Below are 19,579 nucleotides of genomic sequence, written 5' to 3' on the forward strand. Positions count from 1 at the left end.
TACACTAGTTTAAACCTGCAAGTGATCCATGCCACATGCCGCAGAGGAAAGCGAAAAAGCCCCGGGGTCTCTGCCCATCTGATCCGGGGGAAAAATTCCTTCCTGACCCCATATATGGTGATTAGTTAGACCTTAAGCACATGGGCAAGGCTCTCCAGCCAGACACAAATATGCAGCTGCATTTTCAGTTTACCTTTGTAAAATCAGCTACTGCACATGAATTTAACCATAACTTAATATTTAAAAATCATGTATATCTTAGTATTTGGGGGGAATATCATTCATTGTCCTTTGATGCTTGCTATACCTTTTCTCATCCTGAACTCTGTGCAGAGCCCAGGGAGAGGTTACAAACCAATAACATTGTACCAATCCATCCCCTCACAGGAACAACTGCCTGGTATCTAAGTCCAGCTGCAGACTCCAGCAATAATAATATGGTCTAATCCTTCAATCCTTATTCAAATTAAACTATCTGGGAATGAAATCCTGGCCCCACTGAAGTCAATAGGAGTTTTGCCATTCTGTACAAGTAAAGGCTACACAGGATTGGGTGCACACTGATTAATTTCTTAATGAATCATTTAATCGTTATCTTCTGTTGCAACTCAGATGTGTGCCTCGCCCTGCTCCCCGACCCCATCTAGAGGGTTCCTACTGAAATGCAGCAGGAATGTGAGAAGATGTGACAGTCCTTGTCTTGCAGAGAGATCACTGTCTTCCATGCTAGGCAGGACCCACTTGGTACACAGTGCACAAGCTCCAAACAAGCTGCAGATGGCGCAGAGGTACAAGTTACAAGCACCACAACAGCAGCAGCGATTTCTACTGACTACTGTAGTAACTATTAGCACTACGAGTGAGAAAATGCTCTAAACATTAGTACATTTCTACTCTGCTTCCTGCCTCTGCCTCAGGCTTCTCATGTGACCTTGGGCAAGTCACTTTACCACTCCGTCTCTCAAATGAGGACAATAATATCTTCCTGCCACAGACGTAAACTCTCTCATGTTTAGGAGATGCTCTGGATAAGGGCCAAATATAAATAGCTGGGCAGAACACTGGTATTGTTTCCTGCAATTGTTGCATCGAATCTCATGAGTGCCGAAGTCTAAAGGCAAGATTCCCAAAAGGTGTTTTTGGACCAGGCAACAATTCTATAAAACAACGAATCCCTCCCAATAAAACAGGTGCCACAATAACGTAATATTTACCCACAGTATGGAAACAGATCATCCCAGACACCACTATGTAGTAACCATGAATAAAGAATGATGGCCATGGTAACTCTGGGTAGGTCTACACTGCAGCTGGGAACAATTCTTCCAGCTCAGATACACAGACATGTGCTAGCAGGGCTCAAGCTAGTGTGCTAAAAATAGTTGTGTGGACATTCCAGCTGGGGCGGAAGCTCGGGCTTGCAAGCCTACCCGACCCCCTAGGCTTCAGAGCCCAAGCCGGAACATACACATTGCTAGTTTTAATGCACTAGCTCAAACTCTGCTAATGCTAGCTCAAGCTCCATTAGCTTGCTCCCAGCTGCAGTAGAGACATACCCTAATTTTAAAAAGCAAGATGGAGAAAAAGAGCTGAACTTTAGAAAGACAATGCCCAGGGAATGCTCCCCTAAATTCCTCTAGAAATTTTTTCTAATACTACTGGGGTTCAGTTGACTTTACTGTAATTCATTCTTACAGTACTTGGGGAAACACTGTTTACTATACAGTAAGTGATTTAATATGTAGACATAAATTGGCTATGGCTCGAAATAATAATATTCTGCACAATTATTACTTGCCACAAACCTTCAAAATTAGAAAACCACAAGATTTTTTTTATAACACAGGAATGGCTGAAATAATCAAAGTAAAATATATTTGTACTTGATTTTGCATCCTTACTAGAGAATGTGTCATTCTGTGTATTTGAATTTAATTAAGTTGCTATGGGAGATCCACTGTTAAGCTAGCAATATCACCTTACGTTGACCCACTGCGTTGCCCATCCTGAAATGCAATCAAACTGCTGTATTGCTATAGCAACCTTCAGTAGATAATAGCTCAGAGCTTCTGATAGCATTATGCTTTAAAGGTCTGTTGATCTTGACTTTAGGCCCACCCAGGAGTGAATACGTATTACTTATTGGAACAATAGATGCTTTAAACTCTAAGGGGCATCCCTTTATGAAGTTACTGCAAAGAATTTTTTGCTCTAAGCTTAGCACCTCAATTAACAAAAGTATTTAGTAGAATGTTATAGAAAGAGTTTTATGGACCATTTGTTACATGATTTCTGTTTGTAGCAGCAAAAAAAATTAATTTTGTTTCCAAAAAAATTTTGTCTCTTTAGCTCTTGTTAGCAGAAGATCGAACATGGACCAAAGTTATCAATTATATTAGTGATTTTCAGGTATCTGGGTTCAATGACTGTATGAAAAGCAACAAATACACAAATAGCTAGAGCTACACATATTCCTTTTTGCCAGCTGATAGAAAATATGAACATCTGTGACAGTACAAAACTATATGAAGATACAGAAACACTGATTCATTATTATTATACATTTCTATAGTGGTAGCACCCAAAGGTCCCATTGTCAGGATTCTGTCCCCATTGTGCTGGGCACTGTACAAATACACAGTTCTGCAAAAGTCAAATGATAACCATGTATTTACTCAAGTCATAGGGCTAGTCTACACTACATTATATCTCTAGCACTATAGCTATGCCTGCAAAGCTCCTTAGTGGACAGGCAGCTTATACTGGCAAAAGGAATTATTTTGCCACTATAGTTAAACCATCTCCCCGAACAACATAAGCTATACCAGTTAAAGGACTCTTTTGCCAGTATAAGCTGTGTCTATATGATTTTTCCACACTCCTAATCAACACAGCTATGCTGGCAAAACTTTGTAGTGAAGAACTGGCACTAATGAAGAGTGATGGAACTCTCTTTGCCATTGAATTGTGATGAGCATAAAGTACTCAGCCTGCTAAGGTGATGAGTAATTCCTGCAATGGCTGAGTGCCAGGAGCTGAAGGCACTCAGCACCACACAAAGTTGCTCAGCATCAGCTTGCAGGTTTGAACCCAAAATGAGAGGGTATAGTCAGAAATTAAATGATTCCTGAAGTGCAAAATCAATATTTATTGATATTTGCTATTTGCATGCACCAAGTCAGACTGCTTGGACATGCACTAAGAAAAACGACCAGGCATGACATGCATTGCCCAAGCTGCTGCTATGAATTCACCTGCTGTTAGTGACACACAGCAGAAGGTACAAGATCACATTGACCAGGAGCACTCTGAGAAATCTGCACCCAACATAATAAAGTTTTTGATAGCAAAGTTTCTAATTCCTTGTATTATAAATGGTTGCTTGTATTTACAAAAGTAGATTTTAGACTGTTAGTGTCAATGCTGATTAGTGCTGATGGTGACTTTAGATCTGCCTTTATCATGTTAATTGCCTGTAGGTTGCTGGAGAAGTTGGGCACAAATTTCCAGCAAGAGCTTAATGGTGACAATCACATGTAAGGAACTCTTAACTATGTAAACTGGAGCTAGTGTCTATTAAGGAGGTCACTTCCTCAGTCTATTAACTCACCCAGAATAATTAGCTAATACCTTTGGAATCCAATTCTTATTTACATCATCATGCAGTGCCTGGCCCTGTAACGTTTATGCAACTGCTTAACCTTATGTCGGCTTCAGTGGGACTTCTTACAGTGTATGAAGTTAAGAGCATGTGCATGGCTTACAGGATTAGGGCCTTATCCTGTAGAATTAGCCACTGCATACTAGCCATTTCTTACAGATAGACACTAATGTACATGCAACAATGAGACCTTGAATCTGGGATAGCCATCAACTAAATGCCAGACCAGAGTATTATAGACTTTTTAGTGATTTTTTTTTTATAACTCTTTTGTGCTTCTTGTTACAAGGTCTGTAAATCTTAGCATGATCTATCTGGTAAAGAAAAATAATTATGATAATGAAATAATATCCTACAACCCTTATACAGGCAAACTTGCAATTGAAATCAATATGGGAGACTCATTTAAAACCATTTGAATTTTGAACAAGGTCAGCTCCCAGACTACTGCACTGGGCAGCACAGCATGGGGAGGAGGTGACCAGTCCTCTGTGGAGAAAGAAGTGGTTTGGGACTATTTAGAAAAGCTGGATGAGCACAAGTCCATTGGGCCGGATGTGCTGCATCCGAGAGTGCTAAAGGAGTTGGCAGATGTGATTGCAGAGCCATTGGCCATTATCTCTGAAAACTCATGGCGATCGGGGGAGGTCCTGGATGACTGAAAAAAGGCTAATGTAGTGCCCATCTTTAAAAAAGGGAAGGAGGAGGATCCGGGGAACTACAGGCCAGCCAGCCTCATCTCAGTCCCTGGAAAAATCATGGAACAGGTCCTCAAGGAATCAATTCTGAAGCACTTTGGGGAGAGGAAAGTGATCAGGAACAGTCAGCATGGATTCACCAAAGACAAGTCATGCCTGATTAATCTAATTGCCTTCTATGACGAGATAACTGTCTCTGTGGATGAGAGGAAAGCAGTGGACGTGTTATTCCTTGACTTTAGCAAAGCTTTTGACACTGTCTCCCACAGTATTCTTGCCAGCAAGTTAAAGAAGTATGGGCTGGATGATTGGACTATAAGGTGAACAGAAAGCTAGCTAGATTGTCAGGCTCAACGGGTAGTGATCAATGGCTCCATGTCTAGTTGGCAGCCGGTATCAAGCGGAGCGCCCCAATGGTCGGTCCTGGGGCTGGTTTTGTTCAATATCTTCATTAATGATCTGGAGGATGGCGTGGATTGCACTCTCAGCAAGTTTGCAGATGACACTAAACTGGGAGGAGAGGTAGATACACTCGAGGGTAGGGATAGGATACAGAGGGACCTAGACAAATTCGAGGATTGGGCCAAAAGAAATCTGATGAGGTTCAACAAGGACAAGGACAAGTGCAAAGTCCTGCACTTAGGATGGACGAATCCAATGCACCGCTACAGACTAGGGACCGAATGGCTAGGCAGCAGTTCTGCAGAAAAGAACCTAGGGGTTACAGTGGAGGAGAAGCTGGATATGAGTAACAGTGTGCCCTTGTTGCCAAGAAGGCTAACGGCATTTGGGGCTGTATAAGTAGGGGCATTGCCAGAAGATCGAGGGACATGATCATTCCCCTCTATTTGACATTGGTGAGGCCTCATCTGGAGTACTGTGTCCAGTTTTGGGCCCCACACTACAAGAAGGATGTGGAAAAATTGGAAAGCATCCAGCGGAAGGCAACAAAAATGATTAGGGGACTGGAACACATGACTTATGAGAAGAGGCTGAGGGAACTGGGATTGTTTAGTCTGCGGAAGAGAAGAATGAGGGGGGATTTGATAGCTGCTTTCAACTACCTGAAAGGGGGTTCCAAAGAGGATGGAGCTAGACTGTTCTCAGTGATAGCAGATGACAGAATGAGGAGTAATGGTCTCAAGTTGCAGTGGGGGAGGTTTAGGTTGGATATTAGGAAAAACTTTTTCACTAGGAGGGTTGTGAAGCACTGGAATGCGTTACATAGGGAGGTGATGGAATCTCCTTCATTTGAGGTTTTTAAGGTCAGGCTTGACAAAGCCCTGGCTGGGATGATTTAATTGGGGATTGGTCCTGATTTGAGCAGGGAGTTGGACTAGATGACCTCCTGAGGTCCCTTCCAACCCTGATATTCTATGATTCTATACCACAGTAAAGAGTTCAGGACTGGCCACTAAAATTGTTCATAAAATGCTTAATTCACTCTTCTTTAATTCATTCCTATCTTTATTAATCAGATCTTTTTGACTTCACTGGAACTTCTTGCAAGTTGACCTGTTTTTATTTCAGCTGAATACTGCCCTCTTCTGGAATTTTAATGAGGTTGTAATTTAGCTGTTGTAATTTTTTAACAATTATTATAAATTCTTGTGAACATTTTTAGGTTCACACTGGTAAATTAATTATTTCAAAAGTCTGTAGAATGCATGATTTCATACCTCCCTTATAATGAAATGCCTTATGTATTTTACCATTATCTATTGCACAGCTCTCTGATATCATGTATACAAAGCGATCTTCCTAAATAAATATATGGCACAAGGACACATGCTACCTTACCTAGGACTTTAGAAAGCTATTACAGCCAAAGATGAAAAGCTGTACCTTCTGCAGAATCTGTTGAATTGCAGGGCATTTGTGGTCCTTCCACTGTCCCAGCTTGTTTTGAATTAAGACTCTAAAAAACACCAAATTCAAACAACAACTTTCTTGGATACCCATACATAGTAATAAACCCATACATGTATGCACTCACACACACAAACCAAAGGAAGTCAGATAGATACATTTAAGTTAATATTAAAAATTTCTACATATATTTTGGGGAGAGAAATTTATAAAATATTTTAAACTAAAAATATTTGGGGAAAATTTACTTTGTGTTTGTAACATATAGGTTGTGTAACATATCAGATTTAAGATTTGTATTTTATGTAGCATACCCTTTCTCCTCCCTCTCTCTGGAAAAAAAAGAATAGTGTTTGCATTAATATAACACTTCGTATGTTCAAAGTTCTGTACTAAATTAACCCCCATAACTGTCCTGTAAGGTACAAGAATTTTACAGCTGAAGAAACTAAGATGGAAAGGTTAAATGACTTCCCTAAGGCTATACAATGAATGAGTAGGTGAGCCAGAATTAGAACTCAGCACCTCCTTGACTCCTAGTTCTGTGCTCATTCCTTCGTACCATGGAAATCCATATAAAGATGGTATTGAATTGAACTCTGTGTGTCACGTAGTCAGTTTGAATTTGTATCCTGTGATGCTACACAATTAAATAAAGGATTAACAAATATACAAAGTTACCTGTTTCCAAGTATTTTCCAAGCTATAAGAGCATTAGACAGTAAATCACATGCATACTGCACTGCCATCTTTATAGTCTCTGGATCCCAGAAAGATCAAGGAGCCAAAATAGCCCTCACATAATTTAGAGCAAGCAGCCTAAGGACTACTCAATTTTACATCAGCTGCAGGAGTCTCAGAGGGACTACCCCACCAGATGAGGCTGAGCTGGACTGCTGTGCACTCTGGCCCAGATTTTAAATAGCATTTAGGTAATGCTGCACTCAGCATTGACAATGCCTAACTGATATAGGAGCCCAGATCTCATTTTCAAAAGTGAGATAGGCACTTAGGAGCCTAAATACCATTAACTGTCAACCCAAGTCTGAGTTTTTCCTATTCCTGCAGCTAAGGAACAGAAACAGCAACTCAGCTTAGCTCCTCCTTGATGCACCACTTGATTTTTCTGATACTAGGCAACAAAAGGGCTTCCCTATGCAGAACCTTTAGAAACAATGATCTAATGCATCATCTGTCCCCTCTCCGTTTTACTGTTTAAATCTGGTCACTAGAAACAGGATTTGTTCTCTCCACTGATGTTCCATAGAGTCCTCTTTCCTCACACTGGTTGCATTTACTAATGTATCAACAGCTGATACACCCAAACATAGCAGCCGCACAGTCAGATATTTTTTAAAGGGAGTAGGGCTACTCAGCCTGCAGGACATCCATTGTCCCTCATGATGAAAACTTAACCCTGTCCTGGACTCCCTAACAGAGCTTCCTTTTGAGCCCCACCACTCAGGCTTCCCCTACATTTGGTGTAGACTTCCCCTACTCCCTACATTTGCTGTCAAAATGGAATTGTTTATAATGTAATCACAACATCTCAAAATTGGGAGCAGTATCAATACTGTCATTTCCATAGGGATAAGATGGTTCTGAGGACGGGTCCATTGTTCATTCCAAAACTGTACTCCGTTCTCCACCATCTCAGGAAATCTCTCTTCCATTACGCTGCCCAACATCAGTCCATTCACTAAACGGAGACAGAATGGCATGAACTAGTTCTAGCAATTGAGGTAAAGTAAGCCTCAAAGCTATCAGCAGCCATTTTATGCAAAGGAAAACATACAAAACCAAAGGATGTTTGGCACCACAATGGATTAAAGCCCATTCTGCTCTGCCAGTGTCTGCTTCCTGGGTCATAGTTATACACTTTGTCTGTGGAGCAATGTATAAAGCATCCATGTGCTCATTTATCCATACATTCTCAAGACACTATATGTTAAATATGCAATCTTCAACAAAGAAACTTCAAATCCAGACTCCAGCGAGAAACTGCTGAATTGGAATTCATTTGCAAATTGGATACTATTAATTTAGGCTTAAATAGAGACTGGGAGTGGCTAAGTCATTATGCAAGGTAGCCTATTTCCTCTTGTTTTTTCCTACCCCCCCCCCCCAGATGTTCTGGTTTAACTTGGTTTTAAACTTGGAGAGTGGTCAGTTTGGATGAGCTATTACCAGCAGGAGAGTGAGTCTGTGTGTGTATGGGGGTGGGTTTTTGGAGGGGGGTGAGGGAGTGAGAGAACCTGGATTTGTGCAGGAAATGGCCTAACTTCATTATCATGCACATTGTGTAAAGAGTTGTCACTTTGGATGGGCTATCACCAGCAGGAGAGTGAATTTGTGTGGGGGGGTGGAGGGTGAGAAAACCTGGATTTGTGCTGGAAATGGCCTAACCTGTTGCTCACTTTAGATAAGCTATTACCAGCAGGACAGTGGGGTGGGAGGAGGTATTGTTTCATATTCTCTGTGTATATATAAAGTCTGCTGCAGTTTCCACGGTATGCATCTGATGAAGTGAGCTGTAGCTCACGAAAGCTCATGCTCAAATAAATTGGTTAGTCTCTAAGGTGCCACAAGGACTCCTTTTCTTTTTGCGAATACAGACTAACACGGCTGTTACTCTGAAACCAATCTTCAGCCTGTGGTAGAAGTGTTGAATGCTGTAAATTCTACATCTATTTCAATATAAGTAGCTACATTGAAATGTTCACTGCTCTTCCCCGCACCCCTTAGCTTTCAAAGATGTCAAAATCCCATTATGAGGACTGGTGGTCCTCCTGATTGTGACAAAGAAAGAAAAATGTGTATTTACTCTGTACTTTCCTTAGCTTAAGTTAGCTAGATCAGACAAGCTGACCCACCCACTTGGGGTGACAATTTCTCAAATGGAGTTAATGACAATTTGATTTCCTAGGCTCCGTATAATATTTAAATAAAAAGATCATGTGCTTTGGTACAGTGGCTTGTTTCTCTACCTAGGTTTCAGTAAGCCTACCATTAAAAATCTTGCATCACTGAAAGGATGATTTCTAGTGGTTTTTCCCAATGAGGAGGAGCTAAGCTACAGAACAGATCTGCATCTGTCTCTTCAGGAAGAGGGAAAACCCATGTGGATGACTGGCAGAATGTTTTACTGATCAGAACAATAATTGTTTTGCCACCTTTAATCTAAGAATTTTGCCATGGACACTTTCAATATGACACATTGATTACCATTTTCTCCCTTTTTTCTCTCCCAAGTGCTGCAAAAAACACAGGGTTTGATGAGTGCAAGGGGTATAAACAATATTACAATATTTGTCATGATTTTGTTTTTGCCTTAGGAAATCAGGGCACCTGTGTGAAAGTTGTTGGACGCAAGTTAGAGCTATGAATCTGGGACCAGTTTTTATATTGGAAAGCCTAGAAATCTAGGGAATGACTAAATAGGAATGGCTGTGTTATAAATCAAACGCACAAAACTGGTGTGCAAAGGTCAAAGCATATCATGTAGCACATTGTTAGTTTAAAAACCTATAACCGTTTTGATAAATGCTTAAAAATAATTAAACAGAAAAACAAAACATGGAAAAGAAAAGCAAAAACAGAAGGGAAATTTAATAGCAAGAAAGGGAAAAACAATAAATAATAATAATTTTATGTAACCTTTTAATCCAATAATTTGATACAGACAGACAAAGGCCCAAATTTAGGAAAGCAGTTAAGAACATGTCTAACTTTAAACACATGAATATTCCCATTGAAGTCAATTACGCTACTCACCATGCTTAAAGTTACGCATGTGCTTACGTACCTCACTGAATCAAGACTAAAGTGACCAATATATCATACAACAAATACAATATAAATGTAAGCTCTTTGGAGCAGGAACTATCTTTCCTCTCTGTGTTTGTACAATGTCTATTTTTATGAGGAGAGGCTGAGGGAACTGGGATTGTTTAGTCTGCGGAAGAGAAGAATGAGGGGGGATTTGATAGCTGCTTTCAACTACCTGAAAGGGGGTTCCAAAGAGGATGGAGCTAGACTATTCTCAGTGGTGGCAGATGACAGAATGAGGAGTAATGGTCTCAAGTTGCAGTGGGGGAGGTTTAGGTTGGATATTAGGAAAAACTTTTTCACTAGGAGGGTTGTGAAGCACTGGAATGCGTTACCTAGGGAGGTGATGGAATCTCCTTCATTTGAGGTTTTTAAGGTCAGGCTTGACAAAGCTCTGGCTGGGATGATTTAGTTGGGGATTGGTCCTGCTTTGAGCAGGCGGTTGGACTAGATGACCTCCTGAAGACCCTTCCAACCCTGATATTCTATGATTCTATGATTGATTCCAGCATACAGTAGGGTTCTGGTCCATGACTGGGGCTGCTTGCTGCTATAATTAGTAACAACAACTTAAAAAAAATACCTCCCACTACAAAACATGAAAACAAATGGAAAAGGCAAGATTAAAAACCAGAGAGAAAGGGTTTTACAAGAAAGGTATTTACCATAGGGCCATTCTAAAAACATCTCTGGAAATACAAGAGCTTTATCAAGTACTCCTTTAATATTTTTTCTACACTTCAGTTTCATGCGTGAAAACAACCACTTTGGCACAAATGAAAAGGTAATGACAATAATCCTTTGTCTACAAGACCAACACACTTACCATCCCTAAAACCTGAACAGTTTAAACTAACAAAGAGTGCTACTCAAGAAAAACATATTGAGTATGAATAGCAAATGGTGCAAATTGTCAAAAAATATATATGCTTTTTGCATTCTGCTAATTTGGCACCTACCTTGTAAAGAAAGGTTCTATCCCAGAAGTATTTCCTGAAGAGCTTAATGTCAGACTCCAACAAACCTTCTGCCGTGTGATTAAATGTCAGTGTCAGAGTTCCTGATGAATGAACAAACTGTAGGAAAGCACACTCACTGATCTCAGCTCTAGAAATGTCAAACGAATGACTGCCCTGAAAACTGAAACAACACACTATTTAAATAAAAACATATGCTCTGTGCACAGGTTTAATGAAAATATAAACACACAGCACTTTCTGTTCTCGTTCACAGCACTTCAGAATTCTACAAAAAAAATCTAAGGCAGAAAATATGAAACATCCATGAAAAACACATATGGGAAAACAAATAGTTACCAGTGAATCCATTCACCATAAGAAAATTCTGCTGTTTCAAGCCATCAAAATGAAAAAAATGGTTACATTAGGAATAATTGCAGCAAAATAAAACAGCGACACTAAACAACATCTAGTATTCCCTACTATTGTAAAATAGAAATAGTACCTTTTCCTGTTAATGTTGCCATATATAGTAGCGTGAAGGAACTGGCAGGCTTACTAGCCGATTACAGTGAAAAACAGACAGTGTCTCAAGGGAGCGCTGCACTGTTTGGATGTTACAAACAAATGAGACATTCATAACAAAATGTACTGTACCAGCATTGTAAGTCATTTTCTCATGCAAATTAAAGTAGGCATAATACTCACACAAACTGTATGTTGTGCAGAGCCATAAACAAAAGAGCTCCATTCCAAAACAAAAATGTAACTGAATTCTTGCATGTATTTTTTTTCTGTTCACTTGTGGCTTTTCATTTCTAATGGGGACTTTCTGATGGTGGAATATGATTATTTGATACTGCAGGACAAATACAAATACTATGGAGGTCCTAAACTCCATACATCTGAAACTTCAGATAATTAAGGTCTGGAAGCTTCAGTCCTGCAAGTTACTGGTCAGGGCTGAAGCTGCCTGGCAACTCCAGAAACTTAGCCCTGCTGGGTTGATACTCAGCACCTTCATTTATCTAAACCTCTGTGCTATGGATGTTTCAAAGTGCTCCAAGACCTTTGTAAAATTGGGGTTCAATTGTATTTTTTAAAACAAATTTCCATGCCCTAGTTCCTAACAGCACTTTAGATTATTAAAACAAAAACCTGTAAAAAGTTACTTTGATTTTCACCATTTTAACAGTGTGTATTTTTTCACAGCTTCTTTGCATCTCCAGAACTTGGACAATGAAAATAAACTTCCACTTTTGAGAGTAGTCACTTTCATTTTCTAGTTCTGGTGCACTAGCACTAGACCAGTGTGGCAATCCTTGAGTTGGGCTGCAAACACTACAGGGGCATGAATGTTTAAAGTTACCCAAAAAGCAGTTTTCAATTTATCTTCCCATTTCATGAAGCATTTCTACGAATAACAGATTTTTATAACTCCCTTTTTCCCCTCCAAAACTTGTAATTGGGACTTAGTAAACAATTTTGGCGATGCACAAAAAGGAATAAAACACAACTCCCTCCTTTTTGCCACATTGGTACTGCAAGATTAACAACAGTAAAAATTTATTTTTGTCATTAAATTAAGCAGATATAACTCTGACTATACAGAGGGAGCAGCTCAGAGGAGTAAAAAAGTGTGCCATTTCTACGTCACTTTTCAGACTAGAAAAGTATATTAAAGGCTATAAACACTCAGATAATCATGGAAAAATGACTACGTGCTACTGTACAATTTTGTGATGAGGTCCCACAAATCCAAAATAAACAGTGGTATTTTTAAAATATTAATTCTTAAAGCAACAGTCTTAAGTCAGATGCCAAACCTAAACTATTTACTCCAAAAAGGAAAAATAAAAGAATTCCCTCATGTAAATATCTAATCAATCCAGAGTTTAAACCAAATTTAGGTTCTTATGTTTGCCATTATATTACTGTTAAAAATGTTACCAATTTTGCCACAGACGTAGAATGGAAGATATACATGAAACCCTTATTTTTAACAAGAAATACAAGATTTCACACCTAAAAACACAACGCTGACAACAACCAACAGAACAGAAACAAACATTCAGTTTAAACTATTTTGAAATAAACATTTTGCTGTTCAGTTTTAATGGTTAATAGTTTAACAGAAGTAACGGGCCATTACACTCACTTCATGAAGATTTCAACAAGTCTGGAGTGCCCATTCTGGGAAGCCAAATCTAATGGTGTTGCTCCAGCTTCATTAGGTAAAGCTAATGCCAATGGCCCACCAGGCTGAGATAACAGGAATTGCGAGAGTTTAACCAAGCCCAATCTTACTGTGAGATGAAGCAGTGTTTCTTTGTGATTAGACTCTAAAAAACACATGTGTATTTGTTAGTAAGCATCATACAAATCTTTTTAAAGTCTGTGCAAATATAAAATACATATAGTCCAAAGATCCACTTATTCCAAAAGTTAAAGAAAATGCTTGGAGTCGGAGTCTGTGTTTTCTACATCTCAACTCTCTCCGTGTGTACAGCATCTAGCACAACAGGGCCCTGATTGCTGACTGGGCCCTCTAGGCTCTACTATACTACAAATTGTAAATAACAAGGCAGCTTTCCAGCTGCTTCGCAGTGCCTCAACAGCACAAAACAGCCACAGCTGGGACCAAGAATCTAAAGCAGTTTCTTTACAAGGCATGTGATTTATCCAGTAAGGCTGTTTATAAATACAGCAAAAGATTCTTAATGATGCAGACATGCAGATAAAATGTACAGGATGCATTTCTTTCATTTCTCATTTCAACATGGTTTCACCTGCCTGTTTTTCCTCTCACCTGCCTCTTTGTTCTCTGCTTTTTCACATGTAAACATCAAGGTCAATGAAAGGTGACGCTTAAAAGAAATAGTGAACAAGATAGACTGAGTCTCTTTCCGTCACGTCCTACCCTCACACTTCATAAAGAAAATGCTCGGGCAGCAAATTTGAAAAAAAAAAAAAAAAAAAAGCAGGCCTGCAGCTCAGATTCTTCTTCCATTCTGTTCTACACAGGTTTTTAGAGTGCATCTATCACCGTAGTATCTAAGTACCTTCCCGTAGTGGATTAAGCAATGTGACCACATACCTGTCACATGCTGGTTGTTCTCTCATCCTCTATCCAGAGAGAGAAGTGTGTGTAGCGGAGGTTGGTTTTGTTAAATATACCTGTTACTATGTGTTTACATGGGAGGGGTGCGGGGGAGGGGGGGGAAGAGATCAAACAAATATGCCTCGCACTGAGAAAGTGGTTAGGTTTGTGACAGTCTGTAGGAGTTCATTCTACAGTCTCGGCCTGAAGAAGTTTCAGTCTCTGGCACAGGCGAGCTTTACTCTTATTGTTGACAGTTCCATTATGCCAGAGGAGTGAAGTTGACTATCACAGTCTTCATCCTAGAGCTTTAACCGGTATGCTGGGCCCAAGCCATGGAGCACTTTAAAGATAAGGACTGGGAGACCCTGAACTTGGGATTCTATGGGAAGCCAGTGCAGAGAGTGGAGGACAGGTGTGATGTGCTCACAGTAGCCTGTGTTGTTGAGGAGACATGTTGCAACATGGTGTACTAGTTGGTGTTTCCTAAGTGCTGAATGTTTCATGCGCAGGTATAGCATATTGCTGTAGTCCAACTGAGAGGTGATGAAGGCATGAATAACTGAGGCCAGGTCTTCATCCAACAGGGTGGGACTGAGTGTCCTATACAAGTGGAGATTGTGGAAAACTCCACTCACAGCCATCGCTCTGAGAGAGCTCAGCAGAGCAAGGAATCCAAGACTACCGACTGAACTAATCAATTGTGGAGTGAACCTTCAATCACAGACTGCACTGTGCCTGCAAACTCCTCAAAATATTTTCCTCTGACCAGCATCTTGTACTCTGATTTCAACATGGAGTTAAATGAACGGCTAGAACTATTAATATGTTTGATATTTCAGTTTAGTCAGTCTATAGTCCTCATAACAACAATCATCAACGTCTGAAGGAACAAAAATCTCATTTTGGACCCACTAGTTTATACAATTCAATGTAAACATTATCTCATCAAGTAAATCCATTTTTCTGAAATAAATAGGATGAAATTCACTAAGGACAAATGCAAAGTACTCTATTTAGGAAGGAATAATCAGTTGCACACATACCAACTGGGAAATGACTGCCTAGGAAGGAGTACTGCAGAAAGGGATCTGGGGGTCACAGTGGACCACAAGCTAAATATGAATCAACGGTGTAACACTGTTGCAAAAAAAGCGAACATCTTTGTGAGATGTATTAGCAGGAGTGTTGTAAGCAAGGCACGAGAAGTAATTCTTCTGCTCTACTCCACACTGATAGGCCGCAACTGGAGTACTGTGTCCAGTTCTGGGCACCACATTTCAGGAAGGATGTGGACAAATTGGAGAAAGTCCAGAGAAGAGCAACAAAAATGATTAAAGGTCTAGAAAACATGACCTATGAGGAAAGATTGAAAAAAATGGGTTTGTGTAGTCTGGAAAAGAGAAGACTGAGAGGGGACATGATAACAGTTTTCAAGTATGTAAAAGGTTGCTACAAGGAGGAGGAAGAAAAAATGTTGTTCTTAACTTCTGAGGATAGGACAAGAAGCCATGGGCTCAAATTGCAGCAAGGGAGGTTTAGGTTGGACATTAGGAAAAACTTCCTAACTGTCAGGGTGGTTAAGCACTGGAATAAATTGCCTAGGGAGGTTGTGGAATCTCCATCGCTGTAGATTTTTAAGAGCAGGTTAGACAAACACCTGTCAGGGATGGTCTAGATGATAATTAGTCCTGCCATGAATGCAGGAGACTGGACTAGATGACGTCTCGAGGTCCCTTCCAATTATATTCTAAATGACTGTGAAAATTGAGCAGAATCACAGGTTACCGTTCCATCAATGACAATGGAAAGGTGTGATCCTTGATTGGAGTGGGGGTGGGAGGGTGAATAATCCATTAACAAAGACCAGCACAGTTTGTAAAATTTATGCCCCACCACAATAGTTACAACAAATAGAGTGACAGAAAGATGACTCAAAAGAGAGAGACAGGGTAGTTGGTGAAAGAAGCAACTAATTATATTACCCAAGAATACTGCTGAATCAATCAGTGCAATCACTGTAACAACAGACAACTACAGTGACTCAGAATTGAGCGTGGGACGGATTCTACCATCAATACAGTGAACAGTCCCTTGCCCTATAATGACATATTTTATAACTTACCATAGGCATTGTGGTAACTTATTTATTTGTATCTTCAAGACATACAAAAATATGTTTTATATGATAAGGCACTTATTACTTAAAAATCACATGATAATTCAGCCAGTCAAACTTCATGACTGGCTCAACATTAATCACCTTATACCACTTAAAGAAAACACTTTGAACAACGCACCTGGCTCTGTAACAAAAACAAAGCCCACTATAATTGCACTAGGGGAAGGAAAATGAAGTTTTAAAAAAATCATTCCTTAGGTTAAGTTTCAGGTAAGCTACGTAGTTACTGCTATTGATGTGGAAGTTTTCAAAAGCGACCACTGTGCTTGGGTGCCCCAATTTTTGGGTGACCCACCCTGAGACACCTTGTGCCTGATTTTTCACAATACTGAGCTCCTTTAAAAGTCCCCAAAAATCTAGGTACTCTGAACTGATGAACTAATCACTTGTGAAAAGTTAGGGACGACAACAAATACCGCCCAGAACAAAGATGAAATGAGTCTTTCCATGCCATATCGTCTAAGCACATCTCAGAGGACTTGAGAATGGCCATGGCCACCTCTAGTCTATTTTTTTTCTGCCTTGAAAAAGAATAATGCTTAAATGGGCACTATCCTGTTTTATCAGTATATTTTAATAGGTTTAATAATCCTGGATTTTCATGTCTTCTTAGAAGATGAAAGATAATCTGCTTCCATACCAAGGGTCAAATTCTGACTGCTCAGTGCTCAAAGACTCACGTCAAAACTCACACCAAGTGACGGCAGCATGGGAGAACTTGAGGAAGTTTTGAAAATTTACTGACTGGCAAAAGGAAAAATGAAAAAAGAAAGAAAAATGAAAAAGTGGGTGGGACAAAAAAACCCAAACCTGAGCATCACTCATTGTATTGCATTCAGTTGAGAAAAGAAAAGAAAAGAAAAGACTGGGGAAAGTTTAGATTAAAAAATGGAAAGATTTGAAAAGGCAAACGCTTTTTGCAGAAGTTTTCAGTTTTGAGAAAAGGTCGTTTTTCATTAAAGAACTATTCCCCCTCCCCTTCAAGAGCTGAGTGAAAGTTTTCAACCATTTCTAAGCATAAGAGTATGGCAGTTGTTTAATAAAGGCCTAGATGCTGCAAAGCAGGTGGTGTTGGGGAGGGGATATGCCAGCTAGACCTTGTTTTGCATCAGATCTTGATTCTGCTGCCAAAACACTGTGTTCGAGTGATAAAAATCTGAGCCAAACAATCTGTTTTAAACATTAAATAAATCCTTTTGTTTTTACTTGCACCTGAATCCCTTCCTCTGTCCAAAACAATAAAAGAACAAAACAAATACTTCTCTCTGACAGAAATGACTAAGCTCTTTCTGGGCTATGAACCTCATTCATTTCCTGGAAGGAGACTGAAAACTCCAGACTTGTAACTTGAAGAGAAGACGGAGACGACAACAGGCCGACAGATTCCAGTTTTTCCTGGCTCCATCTTCCTATGAACTCCTAATGCATTGTCAGGCCTTTATATTAGATAAAGAGATTGTTTATAAAATGTTCTTCAGTATACCGCAGTCCTGAAAAACTTACACACATACTTATCTTTACACACTGTGAACAGTCATGTGAGTTGACTTCAGTGGCACTAATCACAGCTGGGCACGTGAGTAAGTCTTTGCAGGATCAGAGCCTTGGTTAGTGCCATGTGATTAGATTGGATGACCTCCGCTTGTCCAATATTGATCCACAGTCCTCCCTATTGTATCTTCCATTTTTTGAGATAGGTCACTTATCCCTCATTCCTAAGGGTAGTGCAGGCTACAGCATCTTTTAGCCTATCGTACATCTATCTAATAACATCCTTTAATCAATCTAAGTAGTGCATATAGTTTGGATAAATGCTCGTTCAAACAGCCTGAATATTGGTCTCTGACATTCTAGGCATTGCAGTTAAAGTAGGAATCCAAACTGATATTTTTCTCAGAGATCATTCTGACCTGTCTAAGATTACATCAATCAACTTTTTTTTTTTTTTTTTTAAACCAGAACACAACAGCCTGGAAAGTATCAAGAGAACTGATTCCTTAAAGATACTAATTCTCACTAGTTCTTCCAACCAAGTCATATGGGGTGAGACTCTCTCTCTCTCTCTCTCACACACACACACACAGTGTAAAAGGGCCGGAGTGGCACAAATGGCCCTAAAAATCGATAGTTTGGGCTGTGGAAGGATTTCCCTGGTGCAGGCATGGCAGAAAATGGCTGTGAGGCTGCCTATTGAGGACCACGCACAAGCCCTGGCAAAGGGGGTGTTTGGGGAGCAAGGCCTCACATCCACAGCTGAGGATGTGGAGGAGATTCCCAAACCTGAGCCGTTCCTCTTAGGTGACAGATCTGAGGAACTGTCCCAGATTGGGGTATCATTAGAGGAGGTTTTGGAACAAACTGATAAATTAAACAGCAATAAGTTACCAGGACCAGATGGTATTCACCCACGAGTTCTGAAGGAACTCAAATGTGAAATTGCAGAACTACTAACTGTAGTCTGTAACCTGTCATTTAAATCAGCTTCTGTACCAGATGACTGGAGGATAGCTAATGTGATGCCAATTTTTAAAAAGGGCTCCAGAGGTGATCCCAGCAATTACAGGCCTGTAAGCCTGACTTCAGTACCAGGCAAACTGGCTGAAACTCTAATAAAGAACCGTATTGTCAGACATATAGATGAACATAATTTGTTGAGGAAGAATCAACATGGTTTTAGTAAAGGGAAATCATGCCTCACCAATCTACTAGAATTCTTTGAGGGGGTCAACAAGCATGTGGATCCAGTGGATATAGTGTACTTAGATTTTCAGAAAGCCTTTGACAAGGTCCCTCACCAAAGGCTCTTACACAAAGTAAGCTGCACAGGATAAGAGGAAAGGTGCTCTCATGGATTGGTAACTGGTTAAAAAGATAGGAAACAAAGGGTAGGTATAAATGATCAGTTTTCAGAACGGAGAGAGGTAAATAGTGGTGTCCCTATGGGTTTGTTCTGGGACAAGTCCTATTCAACATATTCATAAATTATCTGGAAAAAGTGGTAAACAGTGAGGTGGCAAAATTTGCAGACGATATAAAATTACTAAAGATAGTTAAGACCCAGGCAGACCGTGGAGAGTGACAAAAGGATCTCTCAAAACTGGGTGACTGGGCAACAAAATGGCAGATGAAATTTAATGTTGATAAATGCAAAGTAATGCACATTGGAAAGCATAATCCCAACTATATATATAAAATGATGGGGTCTAAATTAGCTGTTACCACTCAAGAAAGAGATCTTGGAGTCATTATGGATAGTTCTCTGAAAACATCCACTCAGTATGC

At 39.9% G+C, this 19,579-nt stretch overlaps 1 protein-coding gene across 1 annotated transcript in view; it reads right to left on the reverse strand.

The window, feature by feature from the left end:
- The window catches only part of ARHGEF28 (Rho guanine nucleotide exchange factor 28), a 197,394-nt gene that overhangs the window by 110,304 nt on the left and 67,511 nt on the right, over window positions 1-19,579 (reverse strand). Inside the window, exons 6-8 of the mRNA XM_077818012.1 lie at window positions 13,174-13,357; window positions 11,016-11,196; window positions 6,205-6,277 (exon numbers count right to left, since the gene is read on the reverse strand). Coding sequence (XP_077674138.1) covers window positions 6,205-6,277; window positions 11,016-11,196; window positions 13,174-13,357 — 438 coding nt within the window. The remainder of the gene's footprint in view (window positions 1-6,204; window positions 6,278-11,015; window positions 11,197-13,173; window positions 13,358-19,579) is intronic.

The sequence above is a fragment of the Eretmochelys imbricata genome, chromosome 5 (assembly GCF_965152235.1).
Source record: "Eretmochelys imbricata isolate rEreImb1 chromosome 5, rEreImb1.hap1, whole genome shotgun sequence".
NCBI lineage: Eukaryota > Metazoa > Chordata > Testudines > Cheloniidae > Eretmochelys > Eretmochelys imbricata.